The 26,251-nt window shown below is 36.2% G+C and overlaps 1 protein-coding gene across 2 annotated transcripts in view; it reads left to right on the top strand.

Annotated features, from left to right (window-relative positions):
* Positions 1–25,811, top strand: part of LOC106874580 (ubiquitin-like-conjugating enzyme ATG10) — a 323,193-nt gene extending 297,382 nt beyond the window's left edge. For both annotated transcript variants that reach the window (XM_014922365.3, XM_052970266.2), the window contains 3 exons: positions 20,218–20,315; positions 20,828–20,916; positions 23,930–25,811. In XM_014922365.3, the coding sequence (XP_014777851.1) occupies positions 20,218–20,315; positions 20,828–20,916; positions 23,930–24,023 (281 nt within the window). In that variant the 3' untranslated portion in view covers positions 24,024–25,811. The remainder of the gene's footprint in view (positions 1–20,217; positions 20,316–20,827; positions 20,917–23,929) is intronic.
* The last annotated feature ends 440 nt before the right edge of the window (positions 25,812–26,251 follow it).

Below are 26,251 nucleotides of genomic sequence, written 5' to 3' on the forward strand. Positions count from 1 at the left end.
AATAGAATTGGTATTTTCTGCAAGTCATGTTGTCTCATAATAAACTTGATGTATCTCAACAAAGAAATACTTTCAAACATAGCATTCCTCAACAAAAATAGATTACTGTATAAAACTTTCTGCAGTTAAGGGTAAAGAAATTTTGAGTGGATATATATGATTTCCGCAGTAAAAGGATTAAAGGAAATTTGTCTGCTATTTCTGTCATGTCAGGCTTCTCTATAGAAGTTCCCTCATTTGCTCAAATGACACATGTAAAATCCAGTAATAATGTATGGGCTCTGTAGTAATCACTGCTACAGTTAACTCATTAAAATATTGAGCATAGGTTTAGCAGACAGAGACAGAGAAGGTAAGGTTCAAAGTGATTCCATTTTTTTGAGTGAAGGTGATGAGTGATGGCTGGAAGCAGTTTTGTATCACAGAAGTCCACTTTCTAATGAATGGTACTGCATGAAACATCAAATTTTGTCCTCTTCCTCATCATCACCATTATTGCTTTAGCATTTACTTTTCCATTTTTGCTTGGGCCAGACTGAGTTTATAGAGGCAGATTTTCTAATGGTCAGATGCCCTTCCTGTTGCCAACTCTCACCTGTTTCCAAGAAAAGTAATATTTCACCATGATCAGACATGTTTTTGCAGAATATTAGAAACAGAAAACACAGCTTATTGGACAATGGCTGACACTCAGTTACATCTATTGTGCGATGTCAAGACAAAATGGCACAAATATACATATACTCTCTCTCTCTCTCCTTTCTTCTCTCACACACATACACACATGCATGCACCCCCCCCCACCCACACACCCACACACACACAAACATATATACAATGAGCTTCTTTCAGTTTCCATCTACCATATCCACTCTCAAGGCTTCGGTTGGTTCATGGTGTCATGCAGTGGAACTGAACCTGAAACCATGTCTTTAGGAAGCAAACCTTTCAACCACACAGCCATGCCTGTGCCCATAACAACCAATTTACTTCACCTTTGAATGCTTTTGAACCACAGGAATGTGGATAGCACCTTGATATAGAATCACAGGAGTGTGGGCAGTCCCCTGATATAGCAAGTGTATGGAGCAGTCAGGGGCAAATTATGGCCCATGAGCTACATGTAGCCTGCAGGTCTTTCTGAATAGCACATCTAAATGAAAAATAACCTTGAATGTTTTTAGTAGTAGAGTCCACTTTATGATGAGCCATGTTTCATGTGGCTTGTTGGTGTAGACTGACAGGAGTGTGGGCAGTCCTTTGATATAGCAACTGTTTTATAGTGTCTAACTGTAGTTTCAAACCCACCCTTGGAAAATTGTCCCCAGAGACATTACAATGTCTCTCATGATGCATGAAGGATGGGCTGCTGACAGGAAGCAACTACTACAACGGCTGCCATTTCTTTTGAGGAGACTGCACCTAAAAAAATGTACTTCTAGTGGTCACATAGCTACTGTGCCACCACTACCACTACCTGCACCATTCTGATTCATACTATGACTGCTGTTACTACTACTGCTGCCGCTGCTTTTACCACTGCCACCACCAACAACTGTAGCTGAGTGCACAAGGCAGATTGTAAGTGGTTGCTTGACTTGCTAGAAATAGCAGGCAAAACCTTATTCCAAATCATATATTATCTAATGTGTCCTTAAAAGAGGACACATTAGATAATGTAGTCTTACTCTTAGAAAGACAAGTTGGTCGTGAGTAGAGTGCCTTTGATTTATAGATCTGTTCTATCAGAAGCTAAATAACAAGTATAGTCTACCACTTCTCTATGCAACTCACCCCCATTCTTTAGTTCTGTTTGTCTCTATGTGTTATGTACGTATAGTGCAATTGTTGCTGTTGTTTAGTTGCAGGTCACCCCCTGATTATGTTGACCTGCGATTAGAAGTATTCCAATTGGACCATCCTGGTGCTTTATATACATGAGCTTACCTAGTATGGTGTCCTTCTTTTTTTAATTTGGTAAGATGCATATAAAGGAATTTGGCTGTTATTTCTAGCAGCTTGACTGGCACTACCATGTACATAGTCTTAACAGGATGTATGTGTTTTTGTATGTGTAGTAAATGCATGTCACATGCTGTGTGTGCTACATGGAGTGCAGTGGCGTGTGTAATAATGTATTGTGCTGTGTGTGTGTGTGTGATTGTGTAGTGTGATTGTGTAGTGTGATAGTGTGAATGTAGTGTGTGTGATGAATCTGTTATACATACATGTGGTTGTATAGGTGTTTGTGGTATATGTAGTAAATGCGTGACACCTGCAGTGTGTGCTACATGGAAAGCAGCAGTGCATGTAATAATGTGGTGGGGGGGGGGTGCTTTATGCATGCAATGATGCATGTAATATAGTGTGAATGTGGCATATATGATCTGTATGCCATGCATCCATGTTGCATGTCAGTGTGTGTATGTGGTGCATGCTTCTGTGACTGTATTCTGAATAGACACCACTGGTTCCACATGGCTGCAGATGTGTGTGTGTGTGTGTGTGTGTGTGTGAGCATGTGGTGTGCCTGTGTATATGCAGCTATATCCAATATGTTTACACACTGTGTGTGTTGCGTATGTGTGTGTGTGCATGTGTGTATGTGTGTGACTGTAATTTGTGTGTGTGCACTATGCATGAGAGAGAAAGAAGTTAGTCATCTCAGTTCTAACACTGTCTCCCCCCCCCCATCTCTCGTTCACCATCACAGCTCTTCATGCTGTTCGATACTGATTGGAGAAGAGTGTGAGTGTGTATTTGTTTCCAGTCAGTAAGTTACACTTGCTTCTAGTTCCCACTCTACTCCAGTGAGATCACCTTACTTCCTTCTACTTTCTGTCTGTCTACTTGTGCATGTGTGTTTATGTGTGTGTAAGTGAGTGAGAGAGAGAGAGAGAGAGAGGGAGAGAGAGAGAGAGAGAGAGAGAGAGAGAAAGAGAAATCATGTGTTAGAAAGGGATTATGGAGGAAGAAAAGAAAATGTGTTTGTATATACGTGTTTGTTAATACATAATATGTATATGTAATGTGTGTATGAAATAGGCTCCAGTTCATTCACATGGCATGGTACATTGGGCAGTGTCTGTGAAGTATATATATATATATATATATATATATATATGTATATATGAATGTGTGTGTGTGTGGATGCATGCGTGTATGTTCCAATGGTCACCTCTTCATTGCCTCCAGTTATTTAATACTTTCCTCCTTTGCTCTTAGCCACATCCCATTCTTAAAGACCATCTCAAACCTTCCACCAAATGTCACCCACCACCTTTGTTTGCCTCTTTCTATATCCACACTTACGTACCTCTGATCTCCATCTCTGTCACTACACCTCCTTTTCTCTCTCTCTCTCTCTCTCTCTCTCCCATTCTCTCTCTTTCTCTCCACACTTCTCATTTACTCACTGTTACACATCGTCTCCCTATTTCTCACACCTTTATTGAACTACTGTTCATCACCTTTTCTGTACTACTACCTTCTCCTTCTTGGGCCATTTCTATATTGTGTTACTTTCCCCCAATCTAGTATTTACTATTGACCATGTCTCCACTCTTGTTCACCATTTACTACATTCCCTTCTTCCTCCATCTCTAACTGTTATCAATCTTCCATGAAAAAATATGTCCAGCCAAAACGAAATATTACCTTACATAGAGACGGGTGAGGATTAATGACAAGAAGGGTGTCTGACTGTAGAAAATCCGTCTTTTCATATTCCATTTGACTCATGGCAAGTATGGAAAAGTGAATGTTAGAATGATCATGAATATGAATATATACATATATATATATATATATACTTCCATATATGTAATAAGCAGAATGCAGGTGTGGTATTCAAAGGTTTATAAGACATACACGCATTTCAACAAAATGCTGAAATAATTACATAACACTAGTAAAAACATTATGCAATCATTCATATCCTTTCATCAGTGTCCTGCTGCATGTATGTATGTATGTATATGTGGAGGCTCAATGGCCCAGTGGTTAGGGCAGCAGACTCACGGTCATAGGATCACGGTTTTGATTCCCAGACCGGGCGGGCGTTGTGAGTGTTTATTGAGCGAAAACACCTATAGCTCCACGTGGCTCCAGCAGGGGATGGTGGTGAACCCTGCTGTACTTCTTCACCACAATTTTCTCTCACTCTTTCTTCCTGTTTCTGTTGTACTTGTAATTCAAAGGGCCAGCCTTGTCACACTGTGTCACACTGAATATCCCCGAGAACATATGTTAAGGGTACACGTGTCTGTGGAGTGCTCAGCCACTTGCACGTTAATTTCACGAGCAGGCTGTTCCGTTGATCGGATCAACTGGAACCCTCAACGTCGTAAGCGACGGAGTGCCAACAACAACATGTATGTATGTGTGCATGCATGCATGCATGTACACACACACAATGCTTACATAGTGAAGGACCCAAGAAGTCAGCAAAACCTTCTGCGCAAACCTCTTTTAATCAAAAGCAGTGGTCACGCCTCCGTTGGAAAGCGAAAGAGAGAAGGTACTGTCTATTCTGATCAATGAAGTCAAGAGAGAATCTCAACCTGACGAACAAAGGAAAAGTACCAGGCAAAGATGGTATAACATGTGAAATGCTACAGGCGAGTGGAGAGCAGTTATGGAAAATCCTCACTCTACGCTTCAACTGCTACCTAGAAGAAGGGTCAATACCTTCCCAATGGAAGGAATCAAATATGATCCTGCTGTACAAGAAGGAAAAAATCTTAAGAACTATCATCCTGTCTGCCTCCTGTCTCATATTTACAAGCTGCTCACAAAGATAATCACTGAATGGTTATCTCCACAACTGGATGAGCAGCAGCCAAGAGAACAGGCAGGGTTCAGAAAGAAGTACAGCACTACAGATAATATATTTACTCTAATGCAGTTGCTTGAATAAGCAAGAGAGTACCAGTTACCTCTCTGCATTGCATCCATTGATTATGTGAAAGCTTTTGACGGCATCGAAATCAATGCAGTACTGCAAGATCTCAGGAAACCGGGTGTGATAGTGTAGTATGTCACCATCCTTAGGGAGGCGAATACTGGGTGCACAATGAATGTGGCCCACCAGTGAATGTTCCAGTGGAGAAGCATGTCAAGCAAAGAGACATCATCTCTCTTAAGCTTTACATGGCATGCCTTGAGATAGTCATACGAGACATGAATTAGAATGAAGGCATAAGGGTAAACGAAGAGCTGCTCATCCATCTAAAATTCGCTGACAACATAGCACTGGTAGCAGAGAGCACTGATTTGCAGCTGACCATGCTGAACAACCTGGATTTCAGGGGTTTGGTGGTCGGCCTGAAGATCAACCATATGAAAACCAAGTACATACAGTCTGAGGGCGAACTAATCAGTTGCCTAACGGTCAGAGGTAATGAAATAGAAGAGGTTAGCAGCTATGTGTATCTCAGTCAAGAAGTGACTATGAGGTGAGAGATGGAGAAGGAGATCTCGCGAAGGGTAAGAGCAGGAAAGAGAGCATTCGGCTCAGTGAAGAATGTGCTGGAGGTGGACTTAGACAAGGCAACTCACGCCAATTTCTTCAGCAGCACAGCCTCGCCTGCAATGCTATACATATGTGAGACTTGCGCCTTGATGAAGAGAGCACAATGACCCCTGCTTATGGTGCAGAAAGCCATGGAAAGTTTGATGTTGGGAATCACACTAAAGAGATCACACCTGGAATGAGGAGATCAAGGATAGAATTGGAGTAAAGGACATCATCAGAGAATAGCACTTGCAAAGCTATGATGGGCCGGTCATGTCACAAGTTTCACGGACGAACAGAGGGCCCATTCAGTTGGCAAGTGGTAGCCACACAAGCGCAAGAGACCACTTGGAAAATCACCAATCAGGTGGGAAGATGATTTTAAAAAAATGTTTGGAACAACATGGAGGAGAAAGGTGAGAGCATGAGGAGAGTGAAGCAAATGGTGTGGCTAGCAGAGCCAACACAACACCAGGTAGCCTGGCCGATCCAAGTAAAAGAAAAGAAAACAATGTATATATATATATATATGTATATATGTATATATACACATGTGTATATATATATATATATATATATATATATATATATATATATATATATATGTTTATATGAATATATATATATATATATATTTATATATATATGTATATATATATATATATATATATATATATATATATATATATATGTTTATATAAATAATATACATATGTGTGTATATATATGTAAAAATAAGTAATATACGTATGTGTATATATATATATGTATATATAAATAATATATGTATATGCATATATAAATAATATACATATGTATATATGTATATATAAATAATTTACGTATGTGTATATATGTATATATACATATATATCTATGTATATATATATGTGTGTTTGTGTATATATAAATAATATACATATGTGTGTGTGTGTGTGTGTATATATATATATATATATATATATATATATACATATATATGTATGTATATATTAATGTACATATGTGTGTTTATATTTATATATATGTGTATATATATATGTATATATAAATAATATACGTATGTGCATGTATAATATGTACATATAAATAATATATATACATGTATGTACATGTGTGTGTGTGTGTGTGTGTGTGTATATATATATATATATATATATATATATATATATATATATATATATATATAAAACATGTATGTATATATAGGTTTATGCTATACATTCATGTTGTGTGTGTGTGCATGTATTCTTTGTTAATTAAACTACTCCTTGATGTATGTGCATGTTTTCAGCATTAATTTCAAGCATCTGCTGTCGCTTCTTATTCAAATCCATTGATAACACTTGTGAAAGAAATTCATTACATGTTTTATTACATGTATGGTGAACATGGCATTAATTTCTGTCCATGCAGCAACATAACATGAATGCAGTTTATGGCTCTAAACATTTTCTTCCTAAATCTTCAAGGATGTAAAGTAAATATTACTTTGTTGTATGCATAAAGTCTTCATTTATATATTCAATATGTATTTTAATTAAGTTTCGTAAGTGAAGGGAAAGAAATTCAGTACGTGTATTATTTTAGATTCCATATTTTCTGGCACAGAAGTTAATGTAGTATTTAGTGTAAACATGTCATGTAGAAAGCGTTCAAACGTCATCGCTATCTTTCCAAATCCTGCTGCATTTCATCTGGAACTTTTGGTCCTCCAAAGTCATCTTGTTGTATTAGTGAACCTATCTGTTTTGGCTGTAAATTTGGGTCTAAAAATCTTAATTCATATACCAGAAAATACCGTATTGTGAACCCGATGATGGTACCACATTACTGTTGTTTACATCCGAGAGGGAAAAGTGTCATTAAACAATTAATTTCAGTCAGCTAATATTCAATTAAAAATGTTAAGTGAAATCAATATGTATGTGTATATATATATATATATATATATATATAGTACACCATGTTGAGCATGGCCGTTGCCAGTACCGCCTGACTGGCCTTCGTGTGGGTGACACGTAAAAGCACCCGCTACACTCTCTGAGTGGTTGGAGTTAGGAAGGGCATCCAGCTGTAGAAACTCTGCCAAATCAGATTGGAGGCTGGTGTTGCCATCCGGTTTCTCCAGTCCTCAGTCAAATTGTCCAACCCATGCTAGCATGGAAAACAGACGTTAAACGATGATGATGATGATGATGATATATATATATATATATATATATATATATATATATATATATATGTATACATGTTTGTGTGTGCGTGTTTATTTCCTTGTTACATGGGTGCCAATAAACTGGCCCTATACTTCTTAGCAATTTATCTGCCAAACATGAAGAAAAAGATTATATACTAAAGGTGAAAAGCCATAAGTACATCTGAAGATGGACATTGAATAATAAAAAGATGAAAAAAGAATGATGAATATAATAATATAACAGGTGTAGCTGTGTGGTAAGTAGCTTGCTTCAAAACTGCATAGCTCCGGGTTCAGTCCCACTGCATGGCATTTTGGGCAAGTGTTTTCTACTATAGACTTGGGCTGACCAAAGTCTTGTGAGTGGATTTGGTAGACAGAAACTAAAAAAAAAACCCATCAGACACGTGTGTGTGTGTGTGTGTGTGTGTGTGTGTGTGTGTGTGTGTGTGTGTGTATCTTGGTGTCTGTGTTTGTCCTCCACCACTGCTTGACAGCCGGTGTTGATTTGTTTACATCCCTGTAACTTAGCAGCTTGGCAAAAGAGACTGATAGTATAAGTACCAGATTAAAAATAAAACACACACACAAAATTTTAAAAAAAATGCACTGGGGTTGAGTTGTTCAACTAAAAACTTTTGAAGGTGGTGTCCCAGCATGGCTGCAGTCCAATGATTGAAACAAGTAAAAAGTAAAAGATAAAAGAATATAACTAAACATGATCTGTTGAAGATGGTGAACAAAAGAACATAGCCAAAGATGAATGATATAGAATAAAACCAGTTATTAAAAACCAAATTTATATATAATAGGGTACTGAAAAGTTCCTGGCTTTGGGTAAAAGAAAATCAGTTAATTATGATTTTATTTAACATATTCCCTTCTCAGATTCTCATTCATTGCAGTGGTCCTTTAGTTTTTCTAAGTCCTGTAAAAAAACTTGGAATGTTGGGCCTCCAACCAGACCTTTCATGACACCCTTAAAGCCAGACACTTTCAGCAACCCCCTTCCCATGTATATCTTCTGTACAAACTTCTCTTGTTATATGTGGAAGAGGTAGGCCAGTAAAATCTAGATCAACTAATTGCTACAAGAAACTGGATGCACTATCTGAGAGCTTAAGATTGACATGATTGACAGAAAGGAATGGAATGTGTGGGAAGAATTCTTCATCCACTAACTAACTAATATATCAAGTAAATATGCAAAGATGAAGAGACTACAGTATGACCAACAATTAGAAAACAATTACAACAGAAGATGAGAAGCCAGAAATATATCCAAAACATGAAGGTATAATAATTTAACGAAAATAAATATAATAACAACAAATATATATATATAACAAGTTTGAATTAGAAAAAATAGAAGTAAAAAAAAAATGAAATAGAAAACCCAGGAATAGAACAAAAGAACAAAGAAAAGGCTGGCCAAAAATGAGGGCAACAAAAGATAACAAAAGATGAAGACAACCACAGATAATAACCAAAGAATACAATTAAAGTACAACAATATTCATTGATAAACAATGAAAACAACAAAATAAGAGCAATTTATTTAAAAAATGATAAAGTAGAAAGGTGTTTTGTAAAATATGTACATCTTTTAAACAAATATTTCAACTTTTGTCATTATTTCTATTACTTTATTGTACTATGCTCAGCTAGGTGTGAAGTCAGAATTCAGAGGAATGTGTGTGTGTGTGTGTGTTTGTGTTTGTGTGTGTGTGTGTGTGTGTGTGTGTGTGTGTGTGTGTGTGTGTGTGTGTTCTTTTTCTCCTTTTAATTTTAGAGTAAATTTTGACCAGCCACCTACTTTAAGCAAGGTTGTGAAGAAAAGTAAAATCTTAAGAATGTCTTATAGATTTTTATAGTCCCAGATACTGTGGTCATTTGTAGCATATGAATTCAGGATTATGTATGTATGTATGTCATTGTTCAGTTTTATTTCAAGATTTCTTGTCAATAGAGGAAGAGCCAGTTCCTAACCAAGATCCAAGGTTCCTTCATTGGAATTTCAACATCAACAACAGGAGTATTTTTGCTTGTATGTATGAATATGTGCAAATTTGTTTTGCTTTATGTATGTATTCTTATACATATAGTTACATATCTAGACATACTCATATATATTTAAATCTCTTTTACTCTTTTACTTGTTTCAGTCATTTGACTGTGGCCATACTGGAGCACCATCTTTAGTCGAGCAAATCGACCCCCAGGACTTATTCTTTGGATGCCTAGTACTTATTCTATTGGTGTCTTTTGTCGAACCGCTAAGTTACGGGGGCATAAACACACTAGCATCGGTTGTCAAGCGATGTTGGGGGAACAAACACAGACACACAAACATATACACATGCTAAACTTCTAAAAAGTTTTACAGATTTTTACAACTCCAGTGATGGATTGGATCTGTAGTCTTCGAATCAGATTACTTCTTTCTGATTTTGAGAAGCCTAATTTCTCAAGATTGTTATTTAGGCAGTGTGTTACATATCCCAGGACCCCAATAATTACAGGTATAAACCCAAACTTGTAATCTGGATAGAGTAACTGCAGATTTCTCAATAGTTCAGCATAGGTGTTCTCTTTTTCACTCATCTTCAACTTTGTTAACATCCGCTGGGCACCTAATTTCCACAACTGTGCACAGTTTCTCTTCTCTATCCCAAATCATTATGTCAGGTCTGTTGTGCTTACATTTTATCGAGGTCTTCACTGGAACATTCCAGCAATACTTCATTTTATTATGAGTGGTTATGGCTTCTCTTCCATATTGTGGGTTCTTATTTCTTTGTCCTCGGGATTATCCTTCCGACGAATTTCATAATAAAGTGTCCTAGCTACAACGTCATGTATCATCGGTAGATAATACCGCGATGACATTTTTGGACAACTGTTTATGATGTGGGTGATATCTTCGGTGTTAACTTCACAAAGTCTGCATTGGTTATCACATTTTACTCCTTTTCCTGCATCTTTATCCCTTTTATACATCAAGTACTTTGTTTTTTCCTGTTCCTGAATTGCAAACGCATACCCTTCAAAGTGAGAGGTAGTAATCCGACTATTGGTCCATGGTAGACTACTTTGATGATTGATGTTACTATCATCTCGGAGTTTTCTACTAACATATCCATGCATAGTTTTCTGCTCATATACGCTCATCCTTTCATCTGATGATACATTGCAGTAGATTCGTGCAACTTCTTTGGGCATTGTATTCTAGGTTATCAAAGAGTGTTGCTCAAGGAGCTGCCTTCCAAGTCTTATAATGTCATCAGCCTCATGTATGCAAACTTGGTCAAGAGATGCACTTCAACACTTGAAGAGATATGATACGACATTCAAAGGCATTTTGGATCGATGTTGAGTCTCTGCTGCCTTGTTTTCATTTTAGGTAGAGATGATCTATGTTACTGTTTATGTGGATATTATATGTGCTTGTTAGTATTTTTCAGATTTTCACATCAATAGCTCAGATCACATCGAGCATCCAATCAAGCAGCCCAAATGTTGTTATGAGTACTGGCATTGCAAACACATTGTGGGCCACTGTTTTATTGAATACAAAGAGTTCTGAGGTCCAAATTTTCTTTATTCGGCTGAAATATTCTTTAGTGACATGCATTTTGTTACAGGTGCCAATTGTAAGATATATTTTTATCCACCCATAGATACCTGTAACATTCCTCGTCAGATATAGGGGAAACAGTCAAATCATTGATGGAAATCTTGCTAGTCTAGTTTATAGGTTTCTCCCTTTTCACAACTATATAACAACACTTATCCTAACCAACCCAACATCCTTTGAGAATGTTGTAACTAGGTCAAGGCTCTTTTTCTTCTCATGCATATTCTTTGCATAAAGTTTTAAGTCATCCACAAAGAAACAGTGTGTAATTTTGGTATTTCTGTTTCCTTCTGAACCACTGAGATATCCTTCAGACTTCCTTAACATGAACGGCTAGGGGTTTACAGAAAGTATGAACAACATCACAGATAGGCTGTCCCCTTGGAATATGCCTTTGCAGTGATAATACAGTCACTCTTTGTGCATAATTTCAAGATGGTGGCCCACGATGAAGTCCGGTCAACTGTGGCTTTGACTATGCTCACTGGAACTTTAGCAAGATGAAGGGCTTCTAGCATCCATGAGTAGGGAACAGATTCAAAGGCTTTCTTGTAGTCTCTGTGTGTGTGTGTGTGTATGTATGAATGTATGTATGCATAATTGAATGAATGAATGACATGAAGTACATAACACATAATTTGCGAGCAAGTACTAAAATCATAACAATCTATTTTAGTGATATTTGATAATGTATTTCAACAGCCCTGGTTAAGTAGATCTATGACAGAAGGTATTCTGACCTTGACCATCACACTTCTTTTTCAGATAAAGTGTATGTAGAACACTGTATTGTGAATGATGTCTTAGAGAACATTTTTAAGATGGTAGATGCCATGATTTGCTATTTTTTTTTTTTACTCCCTGTAGACTTTTGAGCATATAAAATATATTTTAGCATTCTTTGTGTAGCAGTCAAAAATATTACTGTAATGCCTAATGCCTAAGTTAATTGGATCCTGGAGACCACTTGTAAAGCAAAATCTAAGGCAGAGTAGTAATTTCCCATAGTAACAATGTTATAAATTGTAATTCATTCCCAGAAAAATATTTTACCTATAAAATTTATAATACTCATAAATAAATGGCAATAAAACAACAGTAGGATGTAAAGAATATTTCATGTAAAGTAAAAAGAATGTCAAGATCATTAATTATAAAAAATATTATTATCATAATTGTTTCCTGAATCACTTTCACTCACACTAGACTCACACAAACCATCACTTATAGAGGTGATCACTGATTCACAAGCACTCATAGATGGACTTGTAGATTTCTTTTGAAAAAACATATCTAGAGTTGTTTGCTTAGAAGAAGCTGTTTTTTCACTGTCTATAAATTTCTTGCTAACACGCAGAAGCATTTGTTATGATTGTAGAAACTTTTGCACTTCATTCAAAATTTGGATATTGTCCTACATCACTCATAAAGTAAATTTGGAGGAATTGTAGTTGTTCATTTGTGGGTAACAGGGAAGGAATGAGGTGATAGACTTGCCCTTGAACTTTGAATGTCGGTGTAAATCCATGTTCAACTATCTCCTTAGATGCACCAAACGATGTCATTTGAAATGCAGAATTGTATTGTCTGATATTGTTCAGAAAATCCTTTGACTGGATGGAAGTGCCTTCCTGAAGATCCATAAGAGGTTGAGGAGGAGCTGATAGTGCTGGCAATCTTACCTTACCACTTGAGTAGCACATGCCATTAGTTTCATTTGGAAATTTTAAAGCTTTGCAGAAATGACAATTTGAGTTTAGCACACCAATTTGAGCAAAATTAGCATTTTTATAAGAATGGGATGGATCATATCTGAAAGCAGTTCCAGGAGTTGTGAAGAAAGAATTTGTAAGTAGTTTGTTTCTGAGAGCTGTTCTATTGAACCTCTGTCTAATCATGAAAATGTTTTAATGATTCAGCATTAAGTGCTGCAGCATGCATTTGCTGATTCTTGGGAAAGTCTCATCTCCGTTCTGTATTGAGACTTCATCTGATGTACTCTAGCATACCTTTGCCGATCTTGGGAAATGTTAATTTAAGCATAAATATGTAATTGTAAATACCTTGCAACCTTGCAGATGTTATTAACTGATGCAGATGTTATTAAATGATAATTATTAACTGGTAATTGAAGGGTAAATGTGTATTTTTATATACCTTGGACTTGCCACCTAATTGTTTTTTGCCAAGAGTTTCACCTCCAGCCGTTCATTATATCAGTCAACACACATACACTGACACACCATTCCATTGTCATAGCTGCAAAGACAGAAAGTTGCTGATGTGTAATGTTGTTCACATTAGGATATCAATTATTCATTTATTTCAAATATAATAGAAATAAAATGATGTTAGTGTTAGCACATTGAAATTAAAAGTGAAAGAATAAAAGTGAAACAATATTATATGACATTACAATATAGATCTTATTCTTTCACTTTATAATACCAAACCAATGCCAATGATATATTGTTTTAATCCAAACGAAAAAAAAAATTACATGTTGACTCTGACAGGGTCTGTTACCATTACCTTGTAAAATTTGATTTGATTTAGCTGAGCCATTTGAGAATGCATAGGGAACAGACAGACAGAATTTTATATATATAGGTATGTGTGTGTATCCATTCCAAATTCCTCTCACAAGTAATTGGTCAACCTAGGACTATATTAGAAGGCACTTAGCCAAGTTGCTGTGCATTGGGACCCTAAACTAATGACTGAAGCAACATATTCTATATTCAGAATCTCAGTTTGTATATTTCACATTTTTGAAAAATGTCTTTGAGCTGGCAGAATCGTTAGCACAGCAGACAATATGCTTAGCAGCATTTCTTCTGACTTTATGTCCTAATTTTAAATTCTGCTGAGGTCAGCTTTGCCTTTCATTCTTTCAGGGTTGATAAAATGAAGTACCAGTTATGCACTGGGGCTCAATGTAATTGACAGCTCCCTTTTGCAAAATTACAGGCCTTGTGATATAGTGTGCCATTTAGAAACTGTTGCACTAGGGGGATGTGTCTGTTATTTCTAGCAGGTTTAGGGACCACATAAAGAAGTTCCCTTGTCGGCTCGCACTGAATCTAGTTGTTGGCTCATGTTGATCACACTGTAACCTACTGTTGCTAAATCAGCAACATTTCACTGGATTCTCCTCCTCTGACCTGTTGTCACTGCTCATGGCACCATCACCAGCTCACTGCCCACACCAACTTGTAGATCATTATTTTGCTACTGTGAAGATTAAGTTTTCATTCACTTCTTGTTGCTTTTCCTTTTTCCCCTCACTTCCCTCATGCTCTGCCCTCTTCCTTTCAAACTCTCCTTCTCTTTCCCATGCTCTCCTTCTCTTTCCCATGCTCTCCTTCTCTTTCCCATGCTCTCCTTCTCTTTCCCATGCTCTCCCCCTCTTCCACCCACACTTCTCCTCTACCCCCATGCTCTCCCTCTCTTCCCCACAAGCTCTTCTTTTCCCATGCACTTCCTCTCTTCTCTCATGCTTTTCCCCTCTTCCCCCACACTCTCTCCCTCTTCCTTTATGCTCTCCTTCTCTTTCCCATGCTCTCCACCTCTTCCACCCACACTTCTCCTCTACCCCCATGCTCTCCCTCTCTTCCCCACAAGCTCTCTCTCTTCTCCCCACACTCTCCTTCCTTTCCCCCATGCTCTCCCTCTTTTCCTCCACACTCTCCCTTTCTTCCCCCACAGTCACCCTTTACCCCTCCTACATTCTCCCTCTCTTCCCCTACGTTCTCCCTCTCTTCTCCCATACTCACCCTCTCTTCTCCCCATGCTCACCTTCCCTTCCTGCCACACTCCCTCTTCTCCCCCAATGCTCTCCCTCTTCTCCCCCATGCTCTCCCACTCTTATGCTCATGCTCTCTCTCTCTCTCTCTCTGTTTGTCTTTCTAAGTTGCTCTTTCACCATACTGCTTCATTCACAGAGAGCTCCACACTAGTGTTAGAAAGAGATTGGTTAGCTTCCAGTCATAAGATTCTTCGTAAAAGTCTTTTCTCTTCTCAAATCCATTGTGATTTGACCTTCAATGTCAAAATATTTTCTTTCTGAAGATTAGTTGTAGAATCTAAAAGTTACTCTGTCTTTTGCTACTGGCTGTCTCCTCTTAATTTGGTGGAAAATGAATATGTGCACGTGCGCGCACACACACACATGCGTGCACACACACTTACACACACACACACTCTACTGGTAACTTGTACATTAACAGTGTACTAATAGAATATATGTTTAGCAGAAGGCAGAAGAGGGCCTTTGAGTGCAGCAATGCATCACTTGACTAATACCTATTGAATAACAAAGAAAGAAATGAGTACATCACAGATGTATTTGATAGTAAAAATAGAGTTGGTGAAGAACCTTTGAATAGGTAGTCTGAGTGTACAGCTGTTCCATGTGACCCAAGGATAGCTGGACTACCTCCTTAAACAGAAACTTGGTGGAGAAGAACTCATTATATTAGCAGAAACTTATGCAGAGGTATGTATCATAAGCTAGCAAATACCCATAACAATGACAAAAATTAGTAGCTTCTCCTAGATCTGTGATAACTACAGCACGTCTTATCTAGAAGGATACACCTTCACTATGCATCTATAGCAGGAATATTTGGCAGAGTCCCAAGCACCTAGGAATCAAAACCCAGTTTACTATGTTCCAACAATTAGAAATTTGTTAGGGATTGATGACTTCAGCAAATCACTAACCATTCAAATCTCTGGAGGAGACCACTGTATCAACATGAATGCAGTTCATTCAGTCATTGATAATGTCAGCAAAACACTGACTACTTGGACCTCTGGAAGAACTGAATGTCATCAACAGGTTGTTTTTTCACACCCTTTTCCCTTAACAGAAGCATTAACTATAAATAGAAGTATCTCTTTGCTAGCTACCAGTAGTAGGATGCACTTTGAGCCTGTCAGCTGCAAGTGTGGCTGTAAGCAATCAAACGCAATGAATGATGATGATGACACAGCTTAAACCACCGAGCTGCTAAAATCACACAATGATGGTTGCTGTCATTCTAGACCATAACAAACTGTTTAACTAACTCAGCATAAATATTTCTTTTCAGTCAGTGGTTGTAATGACAATACATTGCTTTGTTTAACAATAAAATGAATGTTTTTGTATTTAAAATTTATTGTTCTTGCAACCATTCCTCAACTCAAACAAATCGTTATGCTGGTGACTTCCAAAAGCAAATGTTCTTATCATTTATGTTAAACATCTGGTCAATAGAAGAGATAAAGATAACTAATAATATCTACATTGTGATATAAAATGTCATTTGTACCATCCCAGTGTGGAAGCATTGTTCACATCATCAGCAACTTCCCCTGAAATGTTCACAAGCTACTATTTCATCTCAAGGCATGACATTCTTGTTAAAACTATTTATGTTATCCATGGGCAAGGTTAGCTTGATGGGCATACAAAAAGACTAACCGTAACCAGAATATATCCATAACTGTAAAAATAAGGCATACTGAGTGAGCATTCCTGTAAACACAGCAATCTAGTGCAAACACAAGACTTGATATTATTCTATGAGATGGAATAAGTTATGCACTCTTGTGGAGGCCAACTGACAAGCAGGCGGGAACAGCTCTCATCTAAAGTTATGGAAAAAGAAAACATCTGTGTGAATTAATGTGCAGCCTACAGCTTTTGTATCCTGGCTTTGTTTTTTTCATTTGTATCTCTTATCATAGGTGTACTATGTTATGTAACAATAGATTCACATAAAAGCCTGTAAATACGATCCTTGCTCACTTAGCATTGTTGATAGATCCTTGTGAATCATGATTTTGTCATAAGTTCAACGATATAAACAAGAAATACATTCCTAAAATAATTCCCATAGTATTTTCCTTGTTGCAAAACATCAACAAACTTGTAAACAAAGATTAAGAACCGTTCTAGTATTAAACACTGAAACCCCCCCACACACACACACATACATGCACACAGGTTTTAAATATATATTAGACGGATTAATGAAAATCAATAAGATAATTATTTACTTAATAAAGCCAAGGTTTTTTTGTGAAGCTTTGTCTTTTCTTTTCATGAAATTCTTTGCAGTGACTGTATCCTCACATTATTAGCCTCTTGGAAAGATTGGTGAGCTAGAAGAATTGTTGGCACACCGGACAATAATGCATAGTGGCAATTCTTCCAGCTTTATGTTCTGAGTTCAAATTCTATCGATATTGATTTCGCTTTTCATCCTTTCAGGATCGATAAAATAAGCACCAGTCAAGTTCTGAGGTTGATAAAATTGACTAACCCCTTAATTTCAGGGTTTTTGTCTATAGTAAGAAAGGGTTATTAGCTTCTTTGAGGATAATTTTCTGTGGAAGTGGTCATAGTTTTATTTAAAACTGGAAAACCTGTGACAGATTTTTAGCTGATAAAATTCATAGTACTTTTGCATTTGACACTTTTATAATCTTTTTCTTCCACATGATGCTATTCTGTCTCCATGAAGTCCTTGCTAGATATTTCTTCACCATATGTTTCAAGTAACTCTAGTATTTTATATTTCAAGTGTTGTCATACCATAAAAGACTTACATCCGTGTGAAATTGTAAAATGTAGAAAAGATTGTATCTTAGATGACATTCATGAAATAAAATTAAAAAAATGAATGACTAGTTACTTTATCTATCATTATTTATTCCCTTATATTTTATTGAATTTAAAACACAAGGTCAAAAAAAAAAAAAAAGAGAAAGATAATAACTGCCAAAAATTAAAAATTTCACTTAGATAGGCATACACTTTATGAAGTTATATTTTGGTTTTATATTATTCCATGTTAATGTTATAATGAAACAATATCAAATGAAACTATTTTAAATGAAAATTGCCTGTAATGGTATTTTCCAAGGAAGAACAAAGTAAACTGGCTCACATCTTGTAAATCCAGTTGATTAGTGGTGCAGTGAACAAGTGTAAAACATTCCAAAGATTTCCACATTTGTGTTTCTTGGAATAAACACATGCACACTCACATATACACATGTATACACAGAGTAGTCATACACTCGTGTGTACTAAAGAGATGTGCGCACCTATTACATAAATTCATGTTTATCCACATGTATGCCTACATCTTATGCATATGTTAACCTTTTTGTTATCATATTTCTGTTGAAATACACTGCTTTGTTTCAATTAAGAATGAAAAATTCAGCAAAATAACTCTGAAAGTTTTATTTTGAAGTAAAATAACTTTGGCCGATTAAGAATGAAGAATTTGGTAAAATAACTTTGTCACTTGCTAAGCTGGTATTTGGAAGACAAATTAGCATGAAATTTTGATGGAGGTTTGTCTCATTAAACCAGAGGTGATCTCAGACTGTTTGGTATCCAAAGGGTCAACTTCCTCATATATTCACAAATTCCTGAAACTGTCTTGACTTGAATAAATAATAGAAAGCCTTGTTACACTTTTAGTGATCAGTTTGAATTCTGTTGTAGAACTTAAATAACAAATCTTGAAGAGAAGCCTACATTTTTTCGTATTTTCCGTGTTAGGTCCAGAGAAAGGAACAATACTCATCTTCTTCATAATCTCTTCGAAAGCAGACATTGTTAATGTTCTGCTTAAACTGTTACAAGTTGATGACTGCAGAAAAAGACATGAACAAGGAGTGATATTCAGAGGGGTGACGTTTTAATGTAGAAGGACTGGGGATAGTGGTAAGTGCAGAGCCTGTTTGGGATGGGGGAATTGGACAAATTGAATGATGAGAGGTGAAGCCAGGTGTGCCTGAGTAGAGATAACACTAGACCAGTTAACTCTAAAGAGAAAAGACCACTATGTTGCAATATATCTGTGGGTCAGATGCTGGAGTGAGTTTGTGAGTGGCTTTATTTCTGTAACATTCAGAGAACGGCTACCGAACTGCATAACCTTTCTCTGAATGTGGTCTAGGATGTCTATTGTGAAGCAACAACACCATCCCTAATGTGAGAGCAGTACTCCATTGTGGAACCTGTCCAAGTTTTATAGAGTTGAGGGGTTGAAGTATTTTTGTTTATTTTGTGGTTTTGGGAATGCAGATTACTGATACCTTGGAATTGATATAAACTGCTGTGGCTTTCAAGCCTATATAAACAGAATATATATTTTACCTGTTTACAAGGAATGGTAGATCATCTAAGTATCATCATCTTTGTCATTTAACGTCTGTCTTCCATGAGTATATATACGCTATATATATATGTATGTAAATGTGTGTGTGTGTGTGTGTGAAGGCTACTTCACTATATTTTTTACCCACAACCAACATCGTTATCTCTTTATTTCTTAATATTTTGATAAATTAGCTGTTTCAAAGAGTTGTACATGTAACAGTATTTATAGCTTTAGGAATGCGTTTGTACAACTAAATCTTTAGCCAACATCTTAAAGTGTAGTTAAAAATACACAAACATACACATGTTTACAAAATTGGTCCAGTTCCATTCTACATCATTTTGGGCAGGTGTTTTCTACTGTAGCCTTGAATTGGTGAATGCCTTATGAATGGAGTTTGCTGACTGGAAACTGTGTTGAAGCCTTTCATGATGTGTGTGTGTAGATTGTGTGTGAGAATGTATTTGTTACTAGTGAAAAATACCAATGTACTAATTTGCATCCCTTTTTGTCAAAAATGTCTCTTAATGATTCAGTAAAAGAGAGAGATAAGTAAAATAAGAATCAAGCCGGAATAAGTACTGAGGCCAGTATGAACGACTAAAATCCTTGAAGATGGTGTCCCAGTACAGTTGCATCCAGTGAGTGAAACTAATAAAAGAGTATAAGAATAATAACTTTCATTCTATTTCAGATGGCAGTCTGCTGGGTTTGGACGAAGTTTGGTCTTTAATTCCCTGCCACTATAGAGATAGATTCTTAGCTGAACGGTGGACTTTTATAACACAACAGGTAATGTTACCCAACAAGTCTAAAATTGTATAAAAGATCTTTCAAATGCTTATTGACCCCATCTCTGCTAGTTGCTGTTGCTATTCTGTTAATACTTGCCTCTACGTCATCATTTAACATCAGTTTTCCATACTAGCATGAGTCAGACTTCACTAACATCTCTAACTCTATTACCTACCTGCTCCAGTATTTATATTTTAAATCCTTCTCCTTGGTTTCACTTGTCATCCCTTCCATCAAGGTTACATGTCATTTTAACTTTACTTCATCCTTCATTTTGCAAACATCATCAGTAGTGCATATATCTGGAGCCATGATATATTCCAGTTAATCATTTCATTCATAATACAGCTCACTGGTAGTTGCACTGGGAATGCACCCGTCATCATTCAGTGTGTAACTCATGTCTAGTTAGTTATTGTTAGCATGTTCATATATACACACATACATTGGCTTCATTCAATTACAATCTTCAATGGAAACATTAATATTGGTTTATTTCTATTTTCTAGGAACACCCTATTGTCCATCGACCATATTTCTACCTTCATCCTTGTCACACGGCTGATTTGATGAAGAATATTGAACTCAAAGACAAAAGGTGAGTATATTATAACATCTAAAGACATGGATAGTAAAAAGCAGCAGCAGTAGCAGCAGTAGCAGCAGCCCCTACTGCTGCTGCTGCTTGCATGGATCAAATGAGTGCATTGGAGAATAGTTTTTTACAGCCAGATGCCCTTCCTGCCTCTTGCCACCCACCCCACCTGTTTCTGCCTATCAAACAACAAAAAGTGTGCCCATAGTTACATGAAGAATAAAAAAACCTTTGTTTACAAAAGTTGTGCAACTTATCAAGAAGTCCAGACATGCTTTTGCTGTGGGCTGCTTGCATACGGTACCATCTTCATGAACATTGAACACATGAAGATGAGGAGAAATATGAACTCACTCACGCTCTCTCTCTCTTTCTCTCACGCACACACACATTTAAATATACACAATGAGCTTCACTCAGTTTCCATCTTCTAAATCAATTCTCAGGGCTCTGTTAGACCTAGGACTATAGTAAAAGACACTTTGCTAAGGTGTCATGCAGTGGGACTGAACTTCACATATGAATATTTCCTGAATATAAAACAGTTGACTTTTACATCTGATATTTCACGTACGAAAACATAGCTGAAAATACAATAGATTTCTAATTTAAGAAAGTCTCCATTCTGCTGATGGAAATGCTCTCAACTGGAACCCATTGTTACAAAATGAATAAACAGATTGAACTGGACAGCTACATCTGTCTCTGAGACAAAATGCTAAAAATCATCTTATAATCAACATGAAGCATTAATGATATCAAAGAAGATAATAAAATAACTATTTCTTACACAAGGTTAGGCCTGTAATTTGGGGAGGAGTTAGCTTGTTGAATTCTTGTATCAGCCTTGGAAAGATGTAAAGCATAACTAACTGTCTTTGATGTGTTTTAAACTGACAGGGTGTAGGGCTCTAACTAATTAATACAGGAATTTTTGTCCAATGCCTTAATGATTCTGCCAGTTCATCAATCTTAAGAGAATAAAATATTTATGATAAATGTTGTCCTCATCACTCAATATTTAAGGGGTCACTTGAAAGACGGGGGCTCAGTTCTAAATGTATGACAGTGGAAAAGAGAGATAAAACTTCCATCTGGATAGAATTACAATTTTTTGCAGGTATTTCTCCAATGATCAGCTTCATATTTCTAATAGTTGCATTAATTGAAATATTATTGTAGAATTTCTATTCTACAATAATATTTCCTCTAGTAATGGATTTGAACTCATGTCTCTTAAGAAGCTAAAGAAGAATTCATAGAATGTTAATAATGCTGAGTAGTGAAAAGTCCAAATTTCTGAGTTATTGTCCATTTAAAGGTGTTGTAGCCAATTGGCCAGCAATTCCTTTGCCTTTCTCTGACCTCTGTTGATAGTAGGACCATTAATCCTTTAGTATTTAACCAGCCAGGTCAGGCCCCAATATTCTACCTGTTTTATGTCCAAACCAACCAGTTCTGGCCTCTCACACTTGCCTTAGAATGTCATTCTAGAAATAAACAATCACATCATTGAAATTTCAAAGCTACAAGATAATGCATGATTAATTCAAAACAATGTGAATAAATAAGCATTAAAGGGTTAAATATTAGACTGTTTCACTCTTCATGGCCAGCAAATATATTGATATTCTACTCTATGAATTCTATTTTGGATTAATTGTTGCTGCTGATAAATCCATAAGTTTCCCTACAATTTCAGACTGAAACTCTCTCCTCAAGCAGGTAGTTCATTACTTTATACACGCTACTGTTCTATTATTTTCTATTAGATAAACAGACACAAGATGAAAAGAAAGTAATTCCAGGAAACTTTGCAGTTTTACCTCCTTCCTACTTCCCCTTTTAAGATACATTTATGGATCAATGAAAGGAAAAAAAATCTATTTAATGATCATAAAACTCAGACACATTTCATTCATCATCATCATCAACAATTCAGTCCTATTGACCAGGTGTAGTTTAATACTTTCAACATATTACTTACTTGTCATGGAAATCTTATTAATAGGAAAATTGATACCTTGTTCTTTGCTAAAAACAATATCTGCAACAGGTGGTGAATCACAGTATGGTATTGCCTATACTCTGCATATCTAACCATCCACTATATATCTCTACCATTCTCTTCGTATAAGTATGTATTTGATCATTTTTGTGCATCTAGATGCATATGTGTCTCTCAGTGTATCTTGGGATCTGCTGTTCTCTAGGTGTATTTAAGTATGTATGATATTGTCATTAGTAAATGATTATCAGCTGATAATTAAGCTATACAACTATCATTAAGTTATGATTACACTTTACAACTGTCATTAGCTGAATGATTGTACTATACTATTTTCATTGAGTAATAACTAAATTGTACAACTGTCGTTAAGTAATGACTGCACTGCACATCTTTCATTAAGTAATGATTACACTTTACAACTATCATTAGTTGATGATTATATTATATTACTGCTATTAGGTGGTAACTATACTGTACTGCTTTCAATAGGCGATAATGAAACATTAAGAACATTGCTAATATAAGTTTGTCATGGCAGAAAAATTCTCACTGGAGACAAGAGCTCAGAGTGCTGTCAGTGGGACTGATGGATGCATGCATTTTGAGCTCTTAGTTCTCATCAGTACCAGATACCGAAAGAGAAGTAACTCGGAGTCACTGGGAAGCAGAGCTTCTCTTATAAAGAAATTATTCAAAACTATCAACTGATGGAATGCATCAGCTGCCAGATTGGAATAAATTTGTGAGTAGATGTATGAGACAGCGACTGTGGGAAAGCAAATTCAATAGATGTTCAGATGTTTGACGGATGTTCGTGTTTTATATCTTTGTCTCTCAAGTGACAATTTTTTTTCTCCTTGGCAAACTGCAGTGAAAAGCCTTTCACCAATTCAAATATCTCTCAAACATATTTGAACTGGTTTCAAGGTTGTTTACTATCAGTCACTGCTTCATGCATCTACTTACAAGTAGGTACTAACGTTTATTTAATCATTGTTTTTGCAGGAATTACATCTTGTCATGGTTGAGTGCTGTTGGTCCAGTTGTTCGACTTGAGCTTCCACTTTCTTATGGTTTATCTTTCGAGCCTTCTGACTGAAAAGTTTTAAAAGTACCTTAATACATTCCTAAAGAGAAGCATTGAAACAATTAATTTTCCTTATTTTATTTAATCATTTCATTTATGAAATTTATTCTTGATCTCTGCGATTGTTTGATTTTATTTAAAACTTCTGAAATAAGTTTGTCTGATCAATTCCACTGTTATACACTTACCCAACACTTACCAGCTTGTTGCTTCGGTGCTAACCGTGGCGTACTGGTTTCAAATTTTGGCACAAGGCTAGTAATTTTGTGGGAGAGGGTAAGCTGATTAATTCCAGTGATCAACTGGCTCGCTTATTTTATCAACCCCAAAAGGATAAAAAGCAAAGTCATTGTCGCTGCAACTGGAACCCAGAGGGTAAAAGATGCTAAGCATTTTTCCCACTGTGCTAATGATTCTGCTAGCTTGTCACTTTTAACAGTTGCAATATTTAAGGAATATATAAGGTGGCAAACTGGCTGAATCATTAGCACACCAGGAAAAATACTTAGCAGCATTCCGTCTGTTTTTATGTTCTGAGTTCAAATCCCATCAAGGTCGACTTTGCCTTTCATCCTTCATGGTCGATAAATTAAGTACCAGTTGAACTCTGAAGTCAATGTAATCAACTTACCCACTCCCCTGAAATTTCTGACCTTGTGCCAAAATTTGAAATCAATTTTAAAGGAATTTATGAAATGAAACCATCTAAAAGCATTTAGATGTACTTAATCTGTAGAATTTTGACTTCATTTCAAATTTTTTTTGTTTTGTGAAAATCATTAACCCTCTTGGGACACCTGGGCTGATTGGTTGGCTCAAGTGATACATGATGAAAGGACTTTGAGGTTGATCCATTGACCCGATGGAACAAATGTTGTGAATGATTGGTTTTGAAGTGTAATAGCCAATCAGAGATCATCTTTCAGTACGTATCTTTTTTTTTTTTTTTTACAGAAACATTTATGCTTATTTTATTTATTTACATGTATTGTGTTGTTTTAGGTTTTCTTATTGTGATAGATGTATTGTACTGTTTATAAGCTTTCATAGAATATATAGTTTTAGATACTAATAAAGTAGTTTTAGGTACCTTATCCTTTGTTTTCTACATGCACCTACCAATTTCAATCTCAACAGAAAAAAATGTTTAGTCTTTTTCACTACACATACCAAAATACCATGTGTCTCAAAACAGTTAAATTAAACAGCTTATATGGTAAAGTACAAATGTGTCAGCTTCTAGCTTCTTCAGTTTGAGGCTTCTGTTCAAATGACTTTGGTCATGGTGAAGCATATTCATGGATGTTGGCCCAGAATCAGCATGAAAAGGCCACATTTGAGTTACTCACTTGACTTTTTTGTAATATACACAACACATCCATGAAGCATGTTTGATACTAGAAAGACAAAGTTCTTAATGGAAAATTTTTATAATGTGAATTCAAACTTAAATAAACAACTTTTGCTTTATCAGAAAAAGAAAATGAATTGGTTATATTGAAAATTATTTCTCTTTCTATAACTGTGAATAAGTGTCTTGTTTTATTTTTCATTCTTCTTACTCTATCTCTGTCCTCTTGATTTATAATGAAAACAGTTACTTGGATAATGTAATTGACTATCATCTACTGTTCAAACACTCCATGCTGAAGACACACAATAAACAGAAAGAGGCAGTCCATGGATGTGGAACTTTAGATAATATTAACTGTACAAACAATAGAACATCTTGAATCACAAACCGGTAATGATACTTTTGAGAGATAAAAGAGGAAAATAAAAGAAATGAAATCATTTTAATATGCTTTCCTTCTTCTTCTTGATCATCATCATTATCAGCATCATCATCATCATGGTTGTCATCTTCATTTTAATGTCTGTTTTCACATGCTTACTATTAGTCAGACAGAATTCATTGAGGTAGAGCTTCTTTACAGCTGGATGCCTTTCCTGTCACCAACCCTCACCTGTTTCCAAACAAGGTAATATTTACTAATGACTAGACATGTTCTTCACAGAAGATTGGAACTGAACAAATCATTTACAAGCATCACTTGATTCAAGGCAAATGAATGCATGCACGTGCGTGCATCTGCACACACACACACACACACACACACACACACACACACACACACACGATGAGCTTCTTTCAGCTTCCATTAATCAAATGCACTCTCAAGACTGCTCAATGGGATTAACACTTTAGTATTTAAATTGGCCATAACCAGCCCAAATAT

This window comes from Octopus bimaculoides, chromosome 8, assembly GCF_046866305.1.
Source record: "Octopus bimaculoides isolate indiv1 chromosome 8, ASM4686630v1, whole genome shotgun sequence".
In the NCBI taxonomy this organism is placed as follows: Eukaryota; Metazoa; Mollusca; class Cephalopoda; order Octopoda; family Octopodidae; genus Octopus; species Octopus bimaculoides.